At 41.4% G+C, this 27,845-nt stretch overlaps 1 protein-coding gene across 1 annotated transcript; it reads right to left on the bottom strand.

Annotated features, from left to right (window-relative positions):
• Nucleotides 1-280: 280 nt before the first annotated feature.
• Nucleotides 281-26,976, bottom strand: morc2 (MORC family CW-type zinc finger 2). Its single transcript, XM_076289034.1, has 28 exons — nucleotides 26,917-26,976; nucleotides 26,414-26,532; nucleotides 25,208-25,388; nucleotides 24,681-24,734; nucleotides 24,487-24,521; nucleotides 24,163-24,231; nucleotides 23,698-23,788; nucleotides 23,454-23,562; nucleotides 21,182-21,341; nucleotides 20,706-20,817; nucleotides 19,842-19,967; nucleotides 19,558-19,637; nucleotides 18,968-19,050; nucleotides 18,777-18,862; nucleotides 17,396-17,536; nucleotides 15,021-15,175; nucleotides 14,230-14,358; nucleotides 13,586-13,691; nucleotides 12,751-12,883; nucleotides 11,881-11,967; nucleotides 9,908-10,189; nucleotides 7,904-8,203; nucleotides 7,471-7,528; nucleotides 5,840-5,978; nucleotides 5,554-5,730; nucleotides 5,063-5,156; nucleotides 4,642-4,830; nucleotides 281-731 (listed from the first exon to the last, which is right to left on the bottom strand). The coding sequence occupies exons 3-28, from the start codon at nucleotides 25,273-25,275 to the stop codon at nucleotides 663-665; spliced, it is 3,132 nt and encodes a 1,043-aa protein (XP_076145149.1). The 5' UTR covers nucleotides 25,276-25,388; nucleotides 26,414-26,532; nucleotides 26,917-26,976; the 3' UTR covers nucleotides 281-662.
• Between the last annotated feature and the right edge of the window lie 869 nt (nucleotides 26,977-27,845).

The raw sequence follows: 27,845 nt of genomic DNA, 5'->3' as shown, positions 1-27,845 counted from the left end.
CATTTCAGTTATTTAACATATATGTAAAATATGACTTAACACATTTTTGGTCTTGTAATTTGTGAATGACACCGGATAACATTTGGATTTCTTAACATGAATCCATATGACTCTGGCTTTATAATTATGAAATCAGGACTCAAAAGTTTCATTTCAAACACTTCAAATTCAATTCATCCAAAAACACTTGACTCAGTAAGGAATACTAAATCCTGTCAACTCGTTACCCCAACTGAACTGAAACTGAATGTGTCGAGCGAAAAAGTAGCATGAACATCAATTCATGTGTTTTAAAGGATTTATTGTGTGTCCCATGTCAGCCATATGATACATGTTTAAAACAAACCGTAAAAATATAAAACAGACTCAGAGAACAGTCATACTGTATGTGCCATAACAGCATTGAAATGAAGAGGAAATAAATCTTTTGGACAGAGTTACAGAGTCTCTTGCATCAGGGCCCAGTAGAAGAATTTTAAAAGATCCAAGAAAAGTGAAACGTTTCGCTAAAAGGAAAAAAAAAAAAATACTGCGTTCCTGCCACACTCACCATCCTCAACCGGGGACAAAACAAAAAAAACAAAAACAATCTCAGAACCAATGGGTCGTATAAAAGTGGCGAACGGAATGCGGAAAATGGGGCAGGTCAACAAGTGAGGTCCTCACTCCCCCTTGGTGACCAGATCCTCGATGTACGCATCCAACTCATCATCACTGCTGATTTCAATGTCCTTAGAGAAGAAGAAGGGGAGGGCGGGGGGGGGGGGGGGGAGGGGCATCATTCAGATATCCTATGATCATACCTGCTGATTCATCATTGAGTGACTGTCAAATCAACCAATCCACATCAAGGCCATGTTTTTAACTTTAACATAAGGATGAACTAAGCTAATAAATAAAACCCCCGAAATGACAACACTACTACAAGCAAGGTTAAAGATTTCCAAAACGACTTAGATGTCACACAGAAACATAAACCATTGCAACTGAACAAAATATGCATCGTAAGTATAAGTATATATACTCTTTTAATCCGTGAGGGAAATTTGGTCTCTGCCTTTATCCCAAATCTGTGAATTAGTGAAACACACTCAGCACACAGTGAACACACAGTGAGATGAAGCACACACTAATCCCGACGCAGTGAGCTGCCTGCTACAGCGGTGCTCGGGGAGCAGTGAGGGGTTAGGTGACTTGCTCAAAGCCATTCCTACTGGTCGGGGTTCAAACCGACAACCCTCCGGTTACAAGTCCGAAGCGTTTTTTTTTGCATGAACTAAAGCAATCGTAAATAAACTAGATGTACCGCGTAGCGGTACAAAATATGACCGCCGCTCAGTCCTGCACACCCATTCCGCGAAAATAAATCATATTAATGAATTTGTCTCCATCTTCTACTCCATCCCCCACTCTTGAAACTTTTGTGTATGCTTGTTTGGAATGTGTGTTTGCACACATTCCGCACACAAAGTAGCCTACTGGCGCTGCAAAGGTGAATAGATTTGTTTCTGGGCCAAAAAATCTGTAACATTGTTATAAAACCTTTAAAATTTCTAAACAATCACAAGTAGGGCAGTTCATCATAGTCCATCCATTGCAACTGGACTGATGAAAGGTACACCTGTAGGCTACATTGTATTTGGGAAAAGCAGAAGGTAGCAGCATAATGTATTTATTTATTTATTATTAAACTAAAACAATCCCTGTCAGTTCCATGCAGTTTTCAACAGCTATCAAGAAGAGAGGTCATGTCATGGATTTTTGTGAATGTTTCTTCTTCTACATATGCATAGGTTTAGTCATCTAGTTCAAATTATATTCAGCTTTATTGTCAATGCACAAATTAAATACCAGTAGTCTAAAACAAAATGCCGTTTTACCCAGTGGTGCAAATAACTGACATGTCCAAAAGGGCCTTCATGAAATGCGTTGCGAGACTGTTCATACACATTTTAACGGGCAAAGTTGAAGAGCTACTCTCCGTTATTGTTTGTGCAAATAATATGCTGATTCATGTTCCCTTGCATTTTGCAACCATGAGGTCCATGGTTAAGCTCAATCTTTTGACGCAATCTTTTGATTTTCACCCAGCCTAGTCCATGGTAGGCGCCCGATAGAAATATTGTTTAATTTTGCGATTGAGATATCCACGCACTGGCGCCCCCCCCTGCGACGTGTTCGCCCCCCGGTTTTAGAGCTATTCTAAATGCAAAAATGCATAGACATTGCATGACAAAACCGTGACTGTTAACAAACTATAAGCTATATAAGGTAGGCCCTATGCTAGGCCTATTACACAACACAAATTGTCACCAGGCTATGCTGGCGACCCAAATAAAATCTCCGTTGGAACCAATGGCTTACACCTTACAGTATCAAGCTGCCACCTCTTGGCGAAAAGTTAATAGTTTTGCATATCAGTAGTAATACATTTCACGTAGCTGTGAATCACGGAAAGGGCGAATGAAGTGGACACTTCTAAATGGAACCCAACCCACTGTACAGTAACTCAAGGTCTGTGGCTAAAGCAGCCATAATGAAAGCGTTATCATTGTTTGGATACTTCACACACACGTGTTTTTTAATCGCATAGACTACAACTACCAAGCTGGAATCAAAGCACATCGACTCCCCTCTCACACCCTAAACACGCACTTCGAACAAACAAAAAGCGCCTCAGTCTCACGGAATAGCCATAGGCAAAACTGTATCTGACCGGTGTAACGTTGGTACTAAATCATCCATCGCAAAGAATGATTTTTGTAGCACGTGCAACAAATATGTGTAGGTACAGCCCTGCCCTGAATACATCTCAACGTGCGCTCTAAAACATCTGGTTTAAATGGAGATGTAGATCATCACGGGATCGATCATAGACAGGTTATCTTTCAGGTAGCCTAGGCCTATATTTCCATTAAAAAACCATCACGTAGCGAACGTGTTGTGGCTAACTCACTTAGCTCCTGTTAGTAGCCTAGGTTATGGTCATAAGCAAATGAGATGACAGTCGAAAGATACAATTAGTGCTGTTATCGATTTGCTTGGTAGCCTATAAACGCATTTATGGTTTTCTACAAATACATCAATAATCAAATTGGCCTCCATCACTCAACCATGCTAACGGTAACATTATTTTACCTATGTTCTGCTATTGATAGGATTAACGTAGCCTACCTGCAGTAAAAAACAAGCATGTCCGATAAACATTCTCAGATTTATTTCGGCTTCAAGAGGAAATGGGAATTACATTTCATGCAGAAATCATCCTACCCTTAGACGTTCTCTGCGGTAAACTACTGTAGCCTACAGTCTTGTCCTTGTAGGAAGCATAGTGTCTTTCTAACCCACTTTAGATTAACTTCCAACAAAATTACGTCTCACTGCAACGATGCGCCATCTAGTGGACAAACGACTACTTATCGCCAATACTGGAAATGCAGCCATGATGATGATGATGAATATTTATTTTGGCTTTCTTTTAATCCTACTGAATTTGTAATTATGTATCAGCCGTTCTAATACCGATAGTATGTGGGTGCCTGTGTGTGTGTGTGCATGTGTATATGTGTGCACCACCATCTACAGGCCAATGAGTGTAGAGTCACTAAATGTACACATAACTTAATTTTTTAGACCCCCCCATGGATGAAATTCTACGAAACTTGGCATACCCCCAGAGAATGTCAGGTTAATCATACACATAAAATTTGGTGCAGTTCTGAACGTCTTTACTGAAGAGAGGGGCGATTAAAGCAGAATGATATTGCATTTTCATTTTTTACCGGGGGGGTGCAAATCACAAATGAGTGATTATGGGCTAAGTTGATGTGGGCCCTTGAGACCAACATACCATAAAAATTTCTTCATCCTCGGTGCCACGGTTCAGGTAGTTATTTAGGAAAAACTGCATTTTTTGGGTTTCGGGGGGCCCAGCGCGGAGGGGGAGTGGCCCCCGGGGACCAAACGAAATTTTTCCGTAAAAGTCTAGTGGGGCTACATACCCACCAAATTTCATGTGCCCCGGTGTTTCGGTGCCCCGGGTATCGTTGACCAAAATTTCAGGAAGTAGATGACGGGAAAAAAAAAAAAAAAAAAAAAAAAAAAAAAAACTTTGACAATCCCTATATGACCGCTTCGCTAGCTTCGCTAGCGGCGGTCATAATAAATGCCGTGTAGGAGCAATGTGCTGACCCACCTATGATCTTGCTCGTAGTACCATCATATCCTCATCTATTAACCGAGGTTTATACATTGATTTTGCAAAATGTCTTCAGCCATTGGGTTAATACACGGGGGCAGGCTATACATGGGAATGCATTTCTTTTCTTCCTTTTTCTTTATGATTAAAGCATGATCTGATTATGATTGATTGGGCTATTGGGCACTGTGTTAATACATGAGTGTGGTCAATACAAGTTTTTTTTTGCCTGTCCTGCAGTTTAAAGACAATACATGACTAAATTACTAAAATATTATTAATATTATTTTTATTACAAAAATTATATTTTTATTATAATTTTTGCCTGGTTTTTACATTAGTTTAAGTCAGAGGTAAGACTTTGCCTTTTGTCAGTCAGTCACTTAAATACAGACCCCCGTATGTCTGAGTGACCCAGACGAGTGTGTGTGTGTGCTACTCACCTCCTGGACCTTCTGCAGCAGGGCCACGATGTTGGTGCGCAGCTTGCGGAGCTTGTCCTCGGTCTCGGCCAGCCTGGCCTCCGCCCCGCTGCTCTTCTCCTCGATGGCCTTGGCCCGCGACTCCGCACGGCTCTGGTAAGAGTTACACAGGCTCTGCAGGCCCGCCTCATACTGCTGGAAATACTCTTTCTGTGGAGGGCAGCGCGTGCACACACACGTGCACACACACACACACGTGCACACACACACACACAGACACAGACACACAAAAATAAATCACCATATTATGCTTGAGTGATTGCATGTGAATTTGTGTGTATGTGTGCATGTTTGTATTTGTGTGTGAGAAAAGTAAATACTGTGACTGAATGCGCATGGGTGGTGGTGGTGGAGTGTGTGTGTGTGTGTGTGTGGTACTCACAATGGGGAACGCCACAAGGTCTTCTGCCGTCATGTTGTTCAGTGAATCCTTCGGAATTCGGAAATCAGGAGGGAAAAAATACCGAAGCAGCGTCCTGTACGACAGGAAGGAAGAATCAAACACAGATGTATGACATGTATGTGCACTAATAAAAAGGCCCAGAGAAGGGCTGCGTCCACAATACTACACACTCTTTTCATTTGCATCAGAAACCCACGTGCGCCTCCTCATTGGGTCTTATCACGGTCATCCTTCCGTCATGTATAGCATTTTCAGGTGCGTAGTATGGACACAGCTGAAAGCGCTCGTATGGATGAAGATGCACTAGTTTTGATTTAATTAAGCAATACAAGCCGGCAGTACATTCCGGCGATTTTGATAACAGCCGAGGGGGGGTGTTGATGGGACCGGAGCGGTTTGAGAAAATGAAAAAAACGCAGTAGTGTAGACGCAGACGCAGGTCAGTGTGGTGTGTCGGGGCACGTGCCCACCTCATCATGCTGACCAGGCCCTCGGTGGTCTCCTTGCTGGGTCCGCTCTGGGTGGTGTCGGGCTCGGCGGCGGTGGGAGGAGTCTCCGAGCGCACAGGACCCTGATTGGTGTCGGGACTTCGAGATTCCGGTGAAGCGGGTCGCATGAGGCGCACGTCATCACCTCCTTTAAATACCCTGATGGACAAAAACACCACATATCTGAACATCCCCGCTGAAAACAGTGTGAAAGAGTGTTTTATATCTCTGTCTGTCTGTATGTGTGTGTGTGTGTGTGTGTCCTTACCATCGGTCTTTTGGCGTGCTCATGGGCACATAGTCAAACTTCACCTTCCAGCGGACGCTGTCTTTCCCGGTCTCGACAGCTGCCACACGGCCAGTGAACCACTGCCCATTCACCTTGGCTTCAACCAGCATGCCTTTATCTACAACACCAAGCACACACATACAAATATAAATATATGGATAATGTAAATATGTGGCAATGCATCTAATGCACTTCCCAGAGGATGGAGTGGAGGGGAGGGCCAACTTTTTGGCTCAAGGGCCACACTGGGTTTTGGTCCTTCAGTCTAGAAACAACTCGCACACCAATGTAGCAATTTTTAATCCAGTCAGTGAAAAGTGCAAAGTGCTCCCAAAGTGCAAAACGTTTTCGGTCCCATTCAGACCATCAGTGCAAACAATCAAAGAGGAGAAACGCCCTTAAATAGACTGCGTCTACTTGACGCTAGATCTGCCAAACAACTAGCCTAGTTTTGTTGAAGTGTGGTTGGCATTCTCTTAAACGTGACATAGGTACGTGACATAGGTACAACATACATAGATAACACAATGTGAGGTGAGAAATATAAAATAAAAATAAAAAAATATATTGGAATGGAAATAATGAAAAATAAACAAATAATAATGTTGGAACAAGAATGCAGACATGGAATATTCAACGGAATTTGAAATTACAATTTAAATACCAAGTTACCATAATGGTGTTGACAAGCATGTAAATGTATATGGACTGGGTTTTGAAAATTAGTGATTTAAACCATGTTCACAATACTGAGCCATTATTGTTGAGGACATTATTATTATCATCATGATGAAAGTGTTATTATATTTTTTCCCATTCTGGTTTCTCACCTTCCCTGAATATCTAACCAGTATGCAGTATTTCTCAACTTGAAATTCATAAGATTCAGAAGGTTCATGCACGTCATGAAATCGGTATTTTAAGGAGAATTCTCGAGGTCACCGATTACTGTCTGTACAAAAAAAACCCTGAAAACAACTGAAAACTGCTAGAGCTGCCAGGCAGTTACAGGGCTACACTGTGGGGGCATGTTCATGAGCCCCCATGTTTGTGCCTCCAGAGTTTAACACTGTAGCGGCCTGGTAGCTCTAGCTGTTGGCTGTAGCAACTCGAGCTAGGTAGAACCGACTGTTTTCTTCCATACAGACGGTACTCAGTGACCTCCAGAAACAGAGATCTGTGTGAAAAATAGGCGGAATTGTCCTTTAAAAGGTGCCATGTGTAAGAATTGAGGTAAAAATATCCAAAAAATGAGCTACACGCATCAAAAGAATGAGAAGAAATAAGGACGATGATGTCATTAAAAAAATTACAAGGTATAGTGCTGCAGAGATATCAACCCGAATTAGCGTGCTAAATTACTAGCCACAGCCCGACAGGTGTCATAATACCAGTTTCGGCCATAGGAGGCGGTATGCGGGCAACATAACCACCAGCCAAACTGCAATACACGTGTCTCGGTTGTTACTCTGGGGTAGACCAACTCACTTTCTGGAGGTATACTGCCCCCATCTTTTATGGAATGTGGAGTATGAATTGATTTTTTGCCGGACATTACACATGGCACCTTTAAAACCAATTTGAAGTTTAAACAATGCTAAGATCCATACCTTTCTGAGCATCTTTTACACTTGTTTTCACACCCTCATCGGCAAGGCTGCTGTTGACCTAGACAAAACAGTGCACATCCATTCACGTTAGTTAGTTCCTGGAGGATAGAGCTCACAGTCATTCATTCATTCAGGCTTTCCAGCCATTTGCCACATTCAACACAGGCAGAGTGGAATTAATAGTGTGCTAGATCTCTTCTGCTAATGACCCCATATGACAATACTGGAAAAATGGGATCACCTTTTTTTTACTGTGTCAACCAGGCATCTTCTCATTCAAAACCATGAGCCAATCCGACTTGGGTACAAAGAATGTTGTAATGGCAGTTATGGTTATTATGACCTGGGTTTATTGTTGAAATTGAAACATGCTCAACTCAAGGAGGCTTATTAGATGCATTTTTTCTGTGTGTGCGTGTGTGTGTGGTTTTACCTCCATTTCACTGCTCCCTTGTTTGCTCTGTATTTTCTTGTTCTCCACAGCTTTGGTTCCTCTTTGTGCTGGAGCAGCCATTTTGGTTTTCTTGGGGACTGGCTCTTCCTCTTCTTCCTCCTCATCCTCTTCCTCCTCCTCTTCTTCTTCTTCTTCCTCCTCCTCCTCTTCTTCTTCCTCCTCCTCCTCCTCCGCTTCTTCTTCTTTTTCTTCTTCTTGCTTTACTCGGCTCTTTTGTGCGGCGCCTCGTTTTGGTGCTGTTCTAACTGGGGTTCTACTGGGGGACTTAGCTGATGATGACTAAAGTGGAGAAACAACAGCAAAGCTCTGTTCTCTGTTCATCCTGAAATCACTTACTGCCTTACATAACCTACGAGTGCAGCTTTAATGTGTGTGCCCACTCTCAGTCCAAATAACCACTAACCAGTTACAATATCATATTTGGATTCTGTAACATGGAGTAAGTAATGTCGTCTATTAGTAATTCATCTTTTCACATTGCCATCAATTGTCATTTATACTTAAAGGAGATGTTTCACTCTACTTTAAACAAGCTTCATAAGGTGTCAACAAATTGCCAGGACAGGTACTAGCATGTACTAGGAGGCTGTTCCTCTTTTTCAGTAGAGATTACCAAAGAGTATCTGTCACTGCCTGTCGAAGTTAATCACTGTTATACAACAACAGGTGCTGATAAGTAAGATAAGTATGATCAGAGACGTCACAGGAGACAGACCAGTAGAGCCCTCCACACATATAGCACATGAGTGCAGAGCATTCCGCTTTCCACACCGGATTACATTAGATTCCACTCTTTTCGATACAAGTATAAGTAAGTATAAGTATATATACTCTTTTGATCCCGTGAAGGAAATTTGGTCTCTGCATTTATCCCAATCCGTGAATTAGTGAAACACACTCAGCACACAGTGAACACACAGTGAGGTGAAGCACACACTAATCCCGGCGCAGTGAGCTGCCTGCTACAACAGCGGCGCTCGGGGAGCAGTGAGGGGTTAGGTGCCTTGCTCAAGGGCACTTCAGCCGTGCCTACTGGTCGGGGTTCGAACCGGCAACCCTCCGGTTACAAGTCCAAATCGCTAACCAGTAGGCCACGGCTGCCCCCTACAACCCCACACACCAGCGTCAAACTGCCAGCGCTGCCCTGTCAATTGTGATGCAGTTCTATTTTTGTCGGCCCGTTCAATAAAACCCCACTGTTTATTGAATGCTTGTCAGTTAAACATTTCAGTGCAGGGGGGGCGCTGTGGCGCAACTGGCTATAGCTTCCACACCATGTTCGGTTTCAAGTTCGAATCCGACCTGCGGTCATTTCCGGATCCCACCCCATCTATCTCTCCCACTTACTTCCTATCATTCTTCACCGTCATATCCAAATAAAGGCAAAAAGCCTCAAAAATCAACTTAAAAACAGTGACAGCGCACTCACATCAACACCTATATGTGGAGTGCTTAAAGGAATCATGAACAAGGTGAGACAGCAATGACAAACAATGCCACTAGAAATATGTAGCAAATATGTGACTGGAATGTGATGTGTGATATGTGATCTGTAATAAAAAGAGCAAATCGCAGCTGTCGGGTGGAAACCTCATATCTCCAAATTTGTTTTTTTTATTTTTTTATTTGATGACTCAATGTTGAAAAAAATATTTAAATTTCCTGAAAATTAATGGATTTGGAGATCACGGTTTCCACCCTGATAGCAGCGAAATCATGTTGTCGGCAAAGCCAGGGCTCCATATATTACACAGGAGACAGATTAAAGTTTTATGAGCCAAAATGAACAAAGTAGTGAATCCATGATGGCTGTTGTGTGGTAACACCTTCCTATAAGGATTTGGACACAGTTTTCTAGTAGAATAAGCCTAGAATAAGCCTGTTCACGACCACACAAACTTCCTCTTATGGGATAATGAAGCTCACCTTGAGCTTGACCTTAAACAGTATCAAAGCAAAGAGCAAAAGGGTGCGTTCCCTTACCGCCGGTACCCGTGTGGTCCTCCGAGAGGCCGCTCTGGAGGACGGACTGGGGGTGGGGGCCACGGGTTTGGGTGGAGCCCTCGCGGCGGCCCTGGGGGAGGACTTGGCTGGTGATGGAGGTGGCGGTGGAGGCTTGGCTCTGGCCGGGGGTGGAGCGGGTGCCCGTGTGGGCCGCGGCGATGGGGACGGCTTGGCAGCGGCGGCGGCGGCTCTCTGGACCACGGAAGGAAGGGGTGGAGAGCGAGGGCGAGCAGCGGCGGAGCGCTGAGACGAACGGGTTCCCTGGAAAAGGACGACAGGTTCAAAGCATTTAGATACCGACAGTCTATTGTGCAGGCACAATACCAAACTTATGACTTTGATACAATACCATGGCAAAGTATCTCGACACCAATACTGAAACAATACTATACTATGGCAAAAACCTTAACGATCATTAATAGAAGTGATAGAATATATGCCTAGATGACAGAACATGGAACTTATTTATTTTTATGACTGATTACGAATATATAATTTATTAAAACCTAATTAAAATATCAATCTTAAAGTATCGGTACTAATAACATTTCTAATTTCAGGGTATCGTGATATCTTAAGAACTGTGCGTTCCCATTAGAACAGGTCATCCTTGTATTTGTATTTAGGTATTTATTATGTATTTAGCATTAATGCGTACTAGGATGATAAGACTGTCTGTTACTGTGAATAATGGCTGTATACAGTGGTTGTGCTTTCCCACGAACAGGTATGGTGCAGGGAAGCATGCCCAAGGAATGTGTATTTGTTGCATGTCTTACTGAAGATGTATGGGGGGGGGGTGTAAGTCTCTTTTCCTTCACTGTCTTGGACGCTGTAACAATGCAAATTTCTCCTTTGGGAGACAATTAAGGGATTATCTTATCTTATCTTTTTAGTATCGGAGCATTGTGCAACACTACCACAATCTCTTAACAAACACCGTCTACAGAGTTGCAGCAGAAAGAGAGGCAAAGGGATGGTAAATGTCAGCATCCTTAAAGGTAAAAAGGTTCTACAGGGAGATTTCTTCCATAGATTTCCTACTAGGACAAGTCAAAAAATATATTTAAAGGTGCGATTTGTAGGATTGTTACCGAACGTTCTGTAGGCCAAAATCAAAACACTGGTGAACGTTCTCAAGACTACCAGACGCGAGCCTCTTCTGGGTTGCCAGATGTAATGAAGACTTAGCTAACGTTAGTTGACCTGCAGCTGCTTTAACGTTTCTCCAACCATGACCCAGCTACACATTACGGAAACAGTGAAAACAAAAAATACCTCTCTAACCAACAAAACACATTTAGCTGAAGTTAGCGATGCAGATGAAGTTTAGCCTAGGCTGCCTGTTGTGGAGAAATATGGCCAGCTCTGCGTCAAACTTGATATTCTTCGTCTGACGAAGACGTCACCATCTCAGGAAGCTCCTCCAATGTCCACTTAATTTGTTTCTTGTTTTAATTTTGGAAATTTGCCTGCCTCTCGTAGGCGTTCATGACTACAACTGACAGCTGTTGACAGTTGGCCTTTGCTAATTTGGCAACCCAAATAGGAGGACGCGCTAGCCCATTATTAATACGCTATTCTAGAATTAATCGTTCAAAACATAAACGAAAATTCCAAGAGATTCCGCCCCGTAACTAATTTTTTTCATGGTTTTTACGGGGTTTTACGGGTTAGAGTAATGTTGTCAAATAAGCCATTACTTCAATTCATCGTGTTTCCTTACTCTCTGACAACATATAGTGATCATTTTTGGAATGGATACAGTTTATTTTCCATTATTTCCTACATACTGGACCTTTAATTGTCCTCAGAACCACATTTTTTAAATGTATGAACTGAATAGCCGAATTAAATAAAGACTGTATATAGCCATGTATCCTACTGAAGACCCTATAGAAGTCCCTATAAGCATGTGATGGAGAGTGTGTTAATGTGCGGTTTCCAGGCACCTGTGCATTGCGCTCTTCTGCAGGCTTCATGCTGACCTCTAGAGGGAGCTGTCTCACATCAGCTGAAGACTTAACTGATGAGGTTTTCTGAGGAGAGGAAAGAGAAACCAAACATCAGACTGTCATCTTAATCGTTTATTTCCCAATCAATTTCAGTCCAACACCCACAACACTGACCCAGCTCCCATTGCACAGCTGCACAACACCACAAAGCAAAATGACTGCTTTTTCAAAATCAGCATTCGCTTCACATTATCTGCATCTCAGTCGATCCGAGTTATAGTTTCCTTATAAGTAAGTAAGTAATTAAGTAAGTAAGTATCTCCATCTCAATCGATCCGAGTTATAGTTTCCTTATAAGTAAGTAAGTAAGTAAGTAAGTAAGTAAGTAAGTATCTCCATCTCAATCGATCCGAGTTATAGTTTCCTTATAAGTAAGTAAGTAAGTAAGTAAGTATCTCCATCTTAATCGATCCGAGTTATAGTTTCCTTATAAGTAAGTAAGTAAGTAAGTAAGTAAGTATCTCCATCTCAATCGATCCGAGTTATAGTTTCCTTATAAGTAAGTAAGTAAGTAAGTAAGTAAGTAAGTATCTCCATCTCAATCGATCCGAGTTATAGTTTCCTTATAAGTAAGTAAGTAAGTAAGTAAGTAAGTAAGTAAGTAAGTATCTCCATCTCAATCGATCCGAGTTATAGTTTCCTTATAAGTAAGTAAGTAAGTAAGTAAGTAAGTAAGTAAGTAAGTAAGTAAGTATCTCCATCTCAATCGATCCGAGTTATAGTTTCCTTATAAGTAAGTAAGTATCTCCATCTCAATCGATCCGAGTTATAGTTTCCTTCTAGTTGCACAAAGAGATGGTGGGTTACCTGTAAAGACTCCAGTTTCTCCTGCTGCTGTCGGATCTTTTCAGACAGCTCCTTCTGTTTCTCCTCAGTGCTCTTCACGTCCCGCCTCAGAATACCGACCGGCAGATTCTGCTTCTGCTCAGGAGCGTCGCACCTGAGGAACAGACAGCAACGCAGAACATCCAAAAAAAAAAACACGCGATCCGTTAGTGCATCATATCAGTGTAGTTTAGTTCTTGGCTCGTGGACACATCCCATCCACATCATTTTAAATCACGAAGTTTAACAAAACACTTCTCAATCATAAATAGAGACATAAGTGTAATAATAGACGTTATAACAGAATAAGCAGGTGTGCTTAACTCCAAAATAAACATAACTACTGTTTGGTGTGTAGAAAAGAACAACTGTGCTGATGAACAGAAAGACGCACACTCAAACGTAAACACCGTTTTCACTTTGTTGTTGTAGTTTAGGCCATGACCACAAGTAGCAGGGTATTATAAAAAACTGAGATTTTTCCTCCTTCATATTGCAAAATAATTCCATCCACATGTACGCAGAAACAGCTATAAACACTAGTACATTCAAAATGGAGAAAAATGCTGGAGAAAAAAACACACACACACACACACACACACACACACACACACACACACACACACACACACACACACACACACACACACACACACACACACACACACACACACACACACACACACACACACACACACACACACACACACACACACACACACACACACACACACACACACACACACACACACACACACACACAGCTGCAATTATTCGCCCAAATTCGGGTGGTGTTCTCTGGCTGTTGTGGAGTTACCTGTCTTGCGTGCCATCAGGGTTCATGAGGCACACCCAGCTGTCGGGGTACCTCTTGTCAACGGCGTCCATCTGGAACGGCAGCGTCCGCCACTTCAGACACTTATCTGCGGCACAGAGCATTCTGGGTAAGCTTGTGTCAAGACTGCATAGACCATAAGACCCATCTGTGGGCTCTATTTTGTTTGACACAATATGCACAATGCAATTCATTAAATCTGACATGCACAAACTAATGTTAATTTATTGAACTGGGGAAAACATTTAGCTCATTTAATACCACGCAAGACCACGCTACACACAAGCACTGGTGGAACAAAGCGCAGAAAAGGAAGTTCTCAGTACATGAATTCATTCAAACCTAAAAGTAGCACCATCTCCATAAAACTTCTAAAAATCATTGATGACAAATCGTCACTTAAAGTCAACCTCTGTCATGTTTCTGTAGATGTTCAATAAAAAAAAAAAAAACTACAAATTACTCAACTGATTTCGCCTCATTGCGCCATGCAACATGTCAGTAAATTAGCCAATACCATTGCATCATTGCCTGTTTCCAGTACAGAAATTCCACAGCACGGTAGCCGTGCGCACTGCGCGCTGCGGAATCAAATTAGTGCCCTGTGTGTTTGCTGGTCAGCTCACCGCACTGGATGGTGACTGGGATCTCCATGGCTCTGCGTCGTCTGTAGCGCATTTCTGTGGCTGGCGGTGCGCTCCAGTTGGCTGAGAGGTAGCCAAACTCGTCCCAGAACTTCACAATGCCTTTCTGAGCTGTCGAGGACCAAAAGCAATACATTTAGCACCTCATCATGGTCAAGGCGTCACATGACCAGTCCATACCAGCCCTTTGTAGTAACTTCACATGCTCTTTAAACTTTTACATTTCTGTGAGTGACTTTTATGTATGTGAGATATATATGTGTATGTGTGTTTGTTTGTTGTGTTATGGTTGTATAAGCTACTGGATGCCTAAAATTTCCCTCGGGATGAATAAAGTATCCATCTATTTAACCTCAAAATAATGGCTTCAAACTCATTTTGATGCTACAACAATACAGTAAATGAAGTCTCTGGCATTGTTGGTGTGGGCCCAGTACACATGGTTCTTCCGTGTGTAATGTTGTTGACACAGGTAAGAGCATGACCCTTTTTGTCGGTTTTAGACGGATATGGGGTACCCCCTACAAAATTCTTATTTAAATCAACAGCACATATTCAGGGGGCTGTTAGATCTGTGTAGTCCTATAAGGTGAGCTTGGTGCTGAGGATCATTACAGATCTTACAGACCATGTGTGTCTGTCTACGTGGCAGACATTCTGATTAGCGTGATCCTTACTAATAAAACAAAGAAATAAAATGTCCAGTCAAAACTCAAAACTCAAGTCAAAAATCACTGTATGTGACACGTGGTTGAAAAGAAGGTGTCGCTCACCTATAGAAATGTCCTTCCAGTACTGAGCGAGATGCTCGCCCATGGCCCTCAAGAGCTGCCTGTACTCCTTTGCATCGGCGAAGTCTTGCTTGTTGTGGGTCGGCTCCAAGACTAGATAGGGCACGTCCACGACACCTACTACACCACCACACGCCCTGGAAGAGCCAAAAGAGCTTTGAATTAATCACAGTCAACAGTATTTCATACAGGAATTGGTTCTATATGTGGTCGTAGCCGACCTGGTAAGCAGGGATTGGGGGGATTGACACTTTGTTTTAACATACTACTGATGTATATAAATATGGTTTCATTTCACAACAGGCAAACTATTCCTATGAGAACAAAACAGAAAAAGAAAAAATACTGTCAGTGTTTCCCATACATTGATTAATTTGTGCCGGCCCACCACAGTATCAAAACTGACCACAACGCAATGATTTTCTATGTTATAGAAATGGCATGAAATTCTTTAGAATAGAATACTGTTAGTATACTGTTGGGTTGTCGAGGTTAGCACACTATAAAGTTAGTTACTTCTCAATATTGACTTGTCGTGCAAGGCAAGTATAACTATAGGCTATTCATCTTATTGACTCCGACTCAGAACCCCCCCCCCCCCCCCCACACACACACACCCTTCACCTACCACCACAAATACAATTCAATTCTGTGGGGAACACTGACTGTATTTCTGATCATTTATTCATGACAGCACACATTATGCAGACATTACTGTTACCATTGCATAAGGTCACATCGTGTAGCTTGATGTTTGCCCGTGCCTCTATGCTTGCTGATGTCCCTGATTAAAATGAGACCCGTTTTCCTGAAATTGTTCTTATGTCATCTACCCTAATTCTACATATGTCTGTGTCTGCTGTCCATATCGGCTGTTCCCTCTGCAATAACTGCTCTCCCACAACATGTTAGCTGCTGTCCTCCTCCTCTCCACCAGCTCTACCTCTCTCTGTCTCTTTCTGGTTCAGCTGCCAGCAGCACTGGTTGAAGCCTGGAGATATTGGAAACAAAGAAGCCTAATTGTATAGCTGATCATAGTCTACTGGTTGGACTGTTCAGTTTCCCCATGTGTGTTTAAGTTTCAGACTAATTCTTTTCCCTCCTTGAGACAAGCCGTTTTGGAAAATACATTTCCATTTCCATCGGGTTTAAGCAAACATCCCTGCATGAGTAGTTGATATTGACAAACAGCTGTGATGTTATGGCGTGCTGCTAACCTCAACAACCCAACAGCATTCAAACGTTAGGTTAGGGATACGGCTTCTTAGATGCTTGCACATAACTTAACTGTAGAGTTTGGTCTCCACAATTGACTAAGTTATGATAAAAAACTTAGCAGAATTAACTTGAATGCAGCAGTTTTAAACAAACAAATGATGCTAACCGGATTTAATCACAATTCATTTAAATCACAGTCGCCTTCTATGTGCCGAGAACAGTCCTTGCACGATTGTTAATGTTTTAATTTATACGCAGGCAAATAAGGGACAGGTTTGTTGTGCGCGAGAGAGTGAGAGAGAGAGAGAGAGAGAGAGAGAGAGAGAGAGAGAGAGAGAGAGAGAGAGAGAGAGAGAGAGAGAGAGAGAGAGAGAGAGAGAGAGCAGGGCAAGATGAAAGTGAAGGTGCACACAGCTGTATAATGATTATGAACGATTCACACCAGATGTGTGGCGACTGTGTCAGCTGCGCTACCTGTCCGTTTTCATTTCGGTGCCCATGTTAACAGGTTAGAGCGTGCACACTGCCTGCGTGACACGCACATCTCAAGGCGCGTGTCAGCACATCTCAAAACGCGTGCAGGCTAGAAACAGGACCGACGCCTATTTTTCACGCGACAGCCAAGCGTGTTGGAAGCGTTTCCAGCCAAAAGAGACAGCAAAGAGATGTTTTAATAGGCCGCAGTGGCGCTGCAGAGACGTTTCTGGTATGAATGCTCACATCAAACACGACACAGCAGCCACGGACCACAGACGGAATACACACGCCACGTCAGCGGTCTGAATCAGCCGTTACATGCTGTCCCCTTGGTTGCTCAATAAATGTTCAAACTCAAATTCTTGCTTAAGTATACGTATAAAGCACTAGCAGCAGTCATAATTACTTACATCCTGGATAAATCTCTCACTCTATGTAACAGATAGACACACACACATACAAAGTTATCACACACACGTGACTTTTTTTTTTTAGTGAAAGGAAAAAAAGTGATTATAGTGACAAGAGATGTAATTGACCTGATAAGTAGTTTGGAGCCAGAGCATGTGTGAAGCATTATACTGTTAGCAACTATACTGTGCTACTATGTATTTATTTCAGTATGGTTTTATTTCTAAATTCTGGACATGGCCCATACTCACATGCCTCCTTCAAGCTGCGGTCCCGCCTTTTCGTACATTTTGATGAGGCGACTGCAATTATATACAAACATGCCGTCCTGGTCTCGTCGCTCGATGTTCACCCCAAAGATGAAGTTCAGCTCTTTGGGTTCCTTCAGGGCTCTAGTAACCGTAACCACACACACACACACACACACACACACACACACACACACACACACACACACACACACACACACACACACACACACACACACACACACACACACCAAAATAGAAGTCAGCTGCAAACACATACAGTGTGGACAGTTATTTATGTAGGCAAAAAGTGTGTTAAAAACACATCTAACATGGGGCCACTGTGGCGCAACTGGCTAGTGCCCATACCACATTCGAGGTTCGAGTCGGGTCATTTCCCGATCCCACCCCTTCTCCATCTCCCACTTGCTTCCTGTCACTCTCTCCGCTGTCCTATCTCATTAAAGACGTAAAAAGCTCCAGTTTCATCCACAGATAAATCATAAAGCCAAAGAGACCTGGAATGGGGTGACAAACCTCTAGGTTCAGTTATAATAATATAGTTCAGGAGAGTCTGTGAGAGCCCATGGATAGGTGATATGTAACTAAATGGGTGAGACGTAAATGTAATGACAGCCTGTGCCCTGCCTTAATGATAGCCTGATAGACAATGAGTGTAAAGCAAAGTTCCTGACATAAACCAAAGCTTTGACCTAGGCAATTCAAAACTGGGACAAGGAACTGAAATGTGATCACTTGAACATTAGCCAGTTGCACACCAATAGCTTCTAGTCTCTGTTCCCTGTAAGCATGAAATACAAGCACACATACGGACTGTGTGCTGAACTGAAAAACACACAAGTTTAGTAAGACCTTTACTGCTCTAACTCTACTCTTGCCAAATATACAGTAGATTTCCATCCTAGTGGCATATCAAGCATGTTTGACTTTACAAAATGCTTTTCATAAAAGGAGGTCTTCAAGGTTCAAATGGAGACTAAGGCCATGGAAGTTGTGGTTTTAGATAAAGCAGCCTTCCTGGAGGATGTACTTCCTCTTCAAATAGCACACCGACAGCACTTAGCGTTTGTCTTGCAGGGCCAGACGTGACTTTGGTTTTAGATTAGATTTTATAACATATATAAAAATTAGCCTCCTTAAAGATGGGACAATGCAAGTATTATTTCTCAACACGAAAGTGATGGTTGTTCTTGACAAATACAATCTTTCCCTTCTCAACATGAAAGTGATGGTTGTTCTTGACGAATACAATCTTTCCCTTCATATTTGCCAATTGTTTACTTCAACTATTTGTAATTGCGTGACATATCCATTTAGAAAACTTATGAAAGTGTATTTTACTGATGCAACAGATTAGAGCTACCTCTGTTTGGATGCGTGGATGGCGCGCTTCGAGTCGGCGTCGGCTCGAATACCTGCAGCCGCGTCCTGGGCCTTGCGTAACGTTGCCTACAGGAAGAGAACAAGAATACGTCCATAAATCACATCGGTGCCATTGTTTCTGGTTATTCACTAACAGGTCAGACTGGTAGCGTGCTGGTGTGGTGCCATTACTCGGGCCTCTCTGGACAGGTCGTTCCCCAGCTTGGCCTCCAAGGCCCGGGCTTTACTCTCTGCCTCCCTGGCCTTCTCTTCAGCTAGGGGGAAAAAAAGGCACAGAGGGGCCATTGTAGATAAGAGGTGTATGGAAACCATTTAAGTGCTAGCATTCATACCTTGCAGAGTTTGTGTAAAACATGGCTCACCAAGACCTTGTCTTTAAATTAAGCCAATCATAGAATGCTAATACTATCATTTAAAAAAAAAAAAATAATAACATAAATGATGTAGTAATTCTAAACAGAAAAGAAAATGATGACACAAAATCAAGATACAATACATTCTACATAAAAACTAGGGGCAACAAGTATAGAAACAGTCACATTGTGTGACATACTGTAACCTCTGTGTCACTATCTTATCTACCTTTGTTAACTCTAAACTGAGTTTAAGTTAAGAAAAAAGAAGCATTATCAAATAGTAAGGGAAAGATGTTGTTAATTGTTAAAGTGGTGAATGGTTGTCTGGGCGGTTCATAACCTCACATGCCTTATCTTTCTAATCTTTTACAATTCTATTAGAACATTTTTAAGAGGAAGACCTACCAATCTTAGCCAAATGATCAGCCTTCTTAACCTCCTGCTCTGCACGGGTCTTGAAACGCGTTGATGTGTATTTGTACACTCTACAGCCCAAAAAAAATAAAACACACACACACAAACACGCAATCACACACACATGCAATCACACACACACGCAATCACACACACACACATGCACAATCACACAGACAATAAAACCAGTATGTAAGAGGGTCTGATAAAGGTATCAATAAATATGTCTGCATTATGTAAGGAGCACGTAAGTGTATGTGTGTGTGCGCATGTACCTAGGGTTATAGAGGCAGCAGGACAATCTCTTGGTTCGGACTTTGTGTCCCTGGATGAAGATCCTCATCCTGGGGTCGATGTACAGGACAGCAGCGTACGCCCGGAAAGACCGGCGCTCAGGCTTCCTGGGGGAACACATACACAAAAACATAAACAAAACAGCGAGTTTTTTTGCTATTCAATTTCTCTATATTTCTCATAATAAACCTGATTTTATTATCTGGTCCTGAATATTAGACCCTTAACAATATTTAAAACATGTTAACATAATGTTTTAAGCAATCTTATTCTTAAATGCCATATTCTTTCATATGCCATTCAAACTTTTTGATACTGTGCATGGGAACAAACATCATCTCTATGTCCAATATCTTTCAGCTGGCCCTGGTAATTTCAAAGTGTAAACCACAAAGTGGCTTTATGAATCAGCAGGAAAAAGTAACGGCTGCATTCTTTAAAAAGACAGAAAGGTTAAAGGAGAGAGTTATTAGATAGATCTGTTTAAGGTCACCGAGTACTGTCAGTACGAAAAAAAAAAAACTGAAAACAATCGTTCTACCTAGCTTGAGTTGGCTTGACTTGAGCTACAGCGCTACACTCTGAGTGCATGTTCGTGAGCCCCCATGTTCATGCCCCCAGAGTGTAGCACTGTAGCATTAGCAATAGTAAGGGAAATGTTAAGATGTTGTTAATTGTTTTCGATTGACCTCTCGGTGACCTCGAGAAACGGAGAACGATGTCAGAAATAGCCAGATTTCTCCTTTAATAATAATAATAATAACAATTAATTAATTAATTTTATTTATAAGTGCCTTTCAAGTTACCCAACGACACTGTACAAGCCACCCTCTGGCCATACTCACACTCCCTCTGAAGGGACACCCGCCATGATTATATCCTGATGGTCTGTCTGGACATCCAGCTCTGTCTCGCCAGTGTCCATTAACTTTAAGTTATAAATCACAACCAGTGTACCTACAAGGAGAAAGAGCCACGATCGATTACAAAGTAAAACGAGTATGCATATTTCAGTTAAGCCAGGCTTAGGACAGCATTTATACAGTATACATAGCATTTATATATATATATATATATATATATATATATATATATATATATATATATATTTTATTTATTTTTTTATTTTTTTATTATCGATGGCGGAGGCTGCCACGCAAGACTTGCCAACCAGTACATCAGGAGTAGTCTGGGTTCGACAGGGTCAAGAGTCAAGCTTGAAACCAAGCTCGAAATGTCTGGACTGGGCATCAATCTACGCAAGGCTTTCAATGTCATGGCCTAGGGCAGGAATTACAATAGAGGTACACAGAAGACTTACCACTGTTTCCCTCGATTTTCTTGAACTGACTGAAGAGTTGCTCTTCTGTTTTAAATGGCGAGTATTTGTAGATTAGTTCTGTTTCAATTGCAAACTTCTCTGGATCTTGAGTAAACGGTTGCCTTGTCTTGGCATTCCAACTTGGCAAAGGAACAATCACCTGAGAAGGACAATCAATATTTCATCATGAAAGAATATTACTGTTCTAGAAATGATGCCGTCACTTGACTGGGTTGAACTTTCAGTTGGCCAACATAACCTAGAGATAATTGGAGTGGCAGCTTCTCACTGAAGTATGAATAACACTTTCACACCTTGATTTCCATTTTCAGACCTGCTGCTCTTGATGACATTTTTTGAGTAGCAACTCAAACTGAGAAAAAAAAATGGCTCACGTCGGCCTTCATGCACACAGCCAAAAACAGACATAGCCACGAAGATACATTTTGGATAGCGACCCATCTTTAATGTCAGATATTTATCTAAATTTGATCCAATGTGTTACTGAAAACGCAAACCTAATCTTTTACAGTAGCTCTATAATGTTGATAATCTGTTTTAAAGCCTAATGATCCTGACCTATGAGAAACACGTGTGTTGATAGGGACTGATATGTTGTCCATTTTCTTATATGTGGCCTCAATTCATTCATGTCAGGTCTATTATTACCTCATGTTATGCCAACATATTTAATTCGCCTAAATATAGGCTATGGAGGCTAATGAACATCTGTTGTCTGCTCAGTGTGTAGTCTATCCCTTAACTCATAATAGCCTACATGTTTGTTTGTCTTTTAAAAAAATACAGTGACGCATTGAAAATATAATGCTAACTGAAATAACTGGTGAACAAGTAATAACTTTCCAAGACAACATCAAAGTATTAGGCCTATGTGAATTCACAATCACACTCTTTTTTAGTTATACAAAACGGCAGCTGGTGGAACGCAAATTTAAAACACCTCATCAAGTCTTTCATTTAACCCACCGTAGGCAGAAGGAAAATAGTATAAAGAGAGGCCACTTTGCCGGTCATTCTCACTTGTCACCTTCTCTCTGTATCTCACCCTCGCTAGGGATGTTAACCGGTAGCCGTTTAACCGGTGGTTGACCGAATCAACGTTGACCGTTAAAATTTTCTGCCGCCGGTTAAAAAAAACAACAAAAAAAACACTATTTTTAAAGCTCCCGAATGCCAGCCAGTGTCTGTTATTACACTGCACACACACGTGTTATTGGTGTTGTATTGTATGGGGCGATATGATCACTCAATATCTAAAAATGATAAATGTGAGCATGAGCCGTCCCACGGCGGAATTTATTAAGCGCAACCACAGCACAGAGCCATGGCTCTGCCGCAGCAGAGCTCACGTAGCCATTCCGAAAACAGTTTATACCGGTTACTATAGTGACTATTTGTACGCCTTACATGACAGGTCCTGTCTGCGCAGCTAAAAAAAATCGCCACTATTAACCTAAATAAGGCTTATGTGAAGCATGTTACCCATTATGTAAACAGTTAGAACATATAGAAAGACACGAAAGACTAACTTAGCATATGCCTACTTGTTGTGTTTTATTATTCATCTGTACTTAAATGGCATGACGACAGGAACTTATTGCAAAGGATTTTGTGCAGCACGCTACAGAGACTGTTGGCAATCGGTAAGTTTTTTTACGAAGACGTTGGTTAATATACTTTCCTGTAACACCACCAAATGTAATTTTGGTGAAAGCAATTATTTTTCTCCCCAAAACAAAACCCTTATTCCTCCACAAGTAGTGGACAATGATTGGGGAAAATGTATAATACAAAGGGCACGAACTAACATTGTGTGATGTTTTTTTTAAATTTCGCCATCCCTAACCCTCGCATGAAATAGATTTCTACATTCTAGACATTCTAATTGACATGCTCCAGGGAGCATTCCGGAGAAGTTGGATGTCTGCCCGTTCTTGCGTAGTTATGTAAAACAATCATATCGGCTCACTTTGATGTGAAAATGTGTGGTTGCTATGCAAAATGTGTACAGGTTGGCAGGTCTGCATTTTAAGGATTTCTTTGACAATGAAAACTGTTTTTGGCACTGTTCTCTCATGGCAACAGATGAATAATTAAAATGCTCTGTGTAACTGTATTTGATTGAACTGGATACAGCTAAAATTACCAAATCAAAGTGAAAGACAAACACATACACTGGCAAGAGGTTAGAGACCACATGAATTTGAACATTGGGTGTGTTTGAAGAGCCATCAAAAACGCTAGTCCTTACCTCATCTAAGCCCTCCTCCTCGTGAAAGGTGCGGGACAGAAAGAGGCAGGTGAGTTTATCCTCCTTCTTGGTGAAAAGAATGAAATCTTTTCCCATGCGCATAGAACCCCTTTAAGAATAAAGCAGCGCGGTCAGGCACACTCATAAATAAGGGCAATAAGGAAATAAAGGACCAACTATGATATATACAAACATACTGAAATATGGAGTGAGTGGAGGAATCAACATTTATTTTTTTTCTTACGATTTCAGGCCATTTCCATACTGGCCTATGTGTGTAGACTCAGGAGACCTCTTGCTGGATTTCCCAAACTGAATGACATGAGTGGCCTCGCCTGCAACATGCAACATGCAACACAAGAAATAAGTGATCACATTCCTGTTATCCTCTCCTTCAGAGATACACGGACAACATCGAAATGATGTTTGCTTGAAGAACTTTAGATTAGATTAGATTCAACTTTATTGTCATTGTGCAGAGCTTTACTTTTACTTTTACAATGGAGAACACTGGTAACATCAAGGCAAATAGCATCTCAAACACTCACAAAACCTCTCAACACCAGGTGATTGGCAGGCCATTTTACAAGCCCTTACAAAAACTAAATGTTCGCATTGTTCACCACAAACCTGAAATTTCTGTAAGGGATGTACTAAGAAACAGCTAGCTTTATGTTGAGACTGAGCAGAAGGAGGTTATGTTTTTTACCTGGCTCCATTCCTGTTCCATCATCTAAGAAGCAAAGCATAAAGCCTCCTCTCAACTCAGGCCTCTTCTCTGAGGGGAGGGAACAGAAGGATAGTGTGGGTGAGTGAGCGGATCATTGGTCAACAGTGCCCTGACAAGTCTACTATAAACATCACACCAAACAAAACACTAAATGCACCTCATCACCACACATTCAAGCAGGTAGCAAAATAAAGAGATCCTGTTTTTACAGAAGTTTACTAAGCACTTGACATCTACAGTATACCACAACTATTATGCAGTGTGCCGAAATATTCACTTTATGGAATCACAAGTTTGTTTTACCTGTGTATATATCAATTCTTGTTGCATTTGCATCCCTGTATATTGGGACAGAAAACAAAATGAATAAGAGGCTATAAAATGAATGGCAGGAATATGATGAATTGACCTATCACACGCTATTCAGGTTCAACTATGCCGAATCCGCATTCCTTGCCCCAGGCGATAAGTGCAGTTCACCGTTTTGAATACTGTACCTTGAGTTGTCGACAAGCTCCGCCAAGGCCCCAAACAGGAACTCATGGGTTGTACTGCAGAACAACGCAGACACAGAAAACACACAAGTTATTTACCTCGAATACCTCTTAATACATTCTGTATCTGTCTTTCTTTGGGGTGTGCACACTATCTATGTATCTATCTATCTATCCCTCTATCCATCTATCTATCCACCGGTATATCACACTGTGTACTTCAATCCACCGTTCACGTATGTCAAGATTATTCTCATGATGTCAGTGTGAGCCATAAATGGACGTACTTCAAGGCTCCAACGGAGGCTGCTTTGTTATTACCTAGTTGAAGTAATTAAGTTTAAGCAAACTTAACGTAGAGTTAAAATGCAATGTTGAGAACACAGAGTTCATACTGTAGTTCAGGATTAGCATAGACACAGAGCTATGTGACACTGGACCAATGCAAATGACTGCAGATCAGTGCCGTCACAAGTTACACTGACATTTTACTTGGGAACTCCCCAGGACAGAGACCGAGCCAGACTTACGAGTTGGTGTGCAGGTACTCAAAGGTGAGCTGGGCCCGATTCAGACTGCCATAAAGGGAATACGCCATTGTATTGGATGGCTAACCGTTTCGACACACTTGGATGGCTGATCTTGAATTCTCTCGTCTGGAGAGGCAACTTATCAGTCAAAGTCTCATGAGGGCAGACAGGATGTAGTTACCTACAAATAATGAAAGATAAAACATATGTTTGGTACCTTGGTAGCATTGTTTGTTCATGCTATATTCTTCCTTGTCTAACAATGGCAAAAGGTAAAGAAATGAAACATGCATATGTAAAGGGATAACTATGGAATTATATCTTAATAACATCACAGTTGTTTATGTGAAGCTTTGCATGGTACATTTGTTTGCTGGATCTTTCTTTCATTTCACCATAGCATTACATAATAACTAAGCAGGCATACATGTGAAAAACAACTACTAATAGACCATGCACGAGAAACAAGAATCAACAGTGTAAACACAGAATAGCATTTGGCATCCCAACAGCCAATCCAATGGAGAGTACCGACAGGACACACAAGGAGACCATGAATGAGGACAAACAAGGTTTGAATTCACACCAGCTTCACTTCTATGATAAGGGTAGGAAAGCAACTAGATGAACACATTTCAGATGTATTAACCTGTTACACACTTAACATGGATGTAGCTGTTAGCTGTAGCTGTGGGACACAATACAGGCCACAGGGATATACATTTTCAAAGCATAATGGGTGTGGACCATAGTGATTATTTAGCATGTACAGTATGTGTGTGCGTGTATACTCAGCATAATTTAGGATGCACTTTATTCATTAGCTACAATCAATTTGTGATTTTTGATGGTCACATACTGTAAGAAAAACATATTTGCCTTTACTGAACTACAAATCATAGTCAGATTTGATTTAGAACTAGATTTACAGGATGGCAAATCTGCAAGTGGGGCAACACCAGCTAAATAAGTAGCCTTCCAGACACTAGTTCACATGATAATCAGCTACTGGAACCCCATGCTTAATGTGTTGGAACATAACTACTAGAGACCTTACTAAGTGCATTTTATCGAATAATATTATCGAATAATTTGTATTGAGTCATTTCCCCTTGACGTTGCTGAGATATTGCAGCATAACACAAGCCACAAAACTTGCTAGCAACTTCCTAGCATAACACATGCCACAAAAAGTAGACTACTTACTATTTTCACGTTGTCAATTATTCTGCATGCCACCACTCGGAGGTACAATGTATGTTGAGTCCTCACTGGCCTACAGTTTTGTAACCACGAAGGCCACAACTTTAGCGTGAAGTCCTCCACTACAGACACCAGAATAAAGCCTTCATCATTTTTCCTGCTTTGCATAGTGTTACAGTTAGCCAGCATCTGTCAAGTATGATTGATCAGCAATACAAGCAAGTCTATTGTAAAATACAAGTGTATTATAAAATGTTAGGAATCCGAATAGCTATCTATCCAACTCACGTTTGCTAGTAGTCCATATTACACATTAACATTAACATTAGCTAGCTATCTAGCTAACATGCTAGCTAGCTATTTTAATTAACACCTGTGTAAATAAATGTCAGTCAAACGAACAATCTGTGATACCAATTTGCGTCGTCCGTTGGACTTTAACAGTGTTGTCTGTCTAAAAAGGCGTGGGGACCTTTTAGGGTGCTATCTTAGGGACACAAATGTACCTCCAAAGGCCGCGAAAATTCTCCAATGCTGTTCATTCCTTGCAGGCTCCTGCGCAAAACACACGAGAACGAAAATACCAAAACCCGCCTCCGATCTGTGAAATATCCAATAAGGCTGGGACTAGTTAATTTAGCCGAGTTTGATTCGACAGTAGTCCTGACAATTCAAAAAACGGGAAATTGTTTTCTAAAGTGCCATTACATTGCCACTAGTAAAATGCACCATGGCCTCGGTATACCGCAAATTACTTTAGTTGGTCATGTTTACATAAGTTACACTTTAAAATACCTGAAGCATCTGCATGCGTTAACGCCATTTTAAGTTGGGATATCTTTTACTTTACAAATGTTTGCATTCTTCAGGACAAAATTCAATTTGATTTTATTCTTGTTTTTAATTTTAGTTTTACTTTCACCTAGAACTCTACAACGCTCTTATTAAACGAGTTGAATCCCTACCAGTGTTGCGGGTGAGGTAAGGTCATCAGGTCGCCACTTGGGGGCAGTGTTTTTTAACACCACGATAGAAGTTGATTGTGGCTTCCATGAATTAGGCATGACATGAGCATGACCAGAGCCCCTTATTAGACATTCTCTGGCATGACATAAGCTAAAGTCGATAGATCTTATATCTCCAGTGTAATTTTGATATTAACAAACTTCCTATTAAACTGTCCAATTTTCATAGGCAGGCACTTTTATGTTGGCTTCTCACCTACAAGCATAACTTCTCACCACATAAACACTTAATATGGAACAACAAACTTGTCAGATAAAAAAATAAATCAATATTTAATGAAAAGTGGGGTAAACAACAACATTATTTTTATTTCTCAGTTAATCAATGTAAATGGCCAATATCCTACTTACAATGAATTTTTAAACAAATTTGCTATCCCAATACATCCCAGAGAATACAGTATAGTCTT

This window comes from Alosa pseudoharengus, unplaced genomic scaffold (assembly GCF_046254945.1).
Source record: "Alosa pseudoharengus isolate Yale_2024_CS ecotype anadromous, Long Island Sound unplaced genomic scaffold, YU_APseudo_1.1 YU_APseudo_1.1_scf_17, whole genome shotgun sequence".
Lineage (NCBI taxonomy): Eukaryota > Metazoa > Chordata > Actinopteri > Clupeiformes > Clupeidae > Alosa > Alosa pseudoharengus.
Note: the sequence above shows the minus strand (reverse complement) of the source record. Positions and strands in the feature narration are given on the sequence as shown.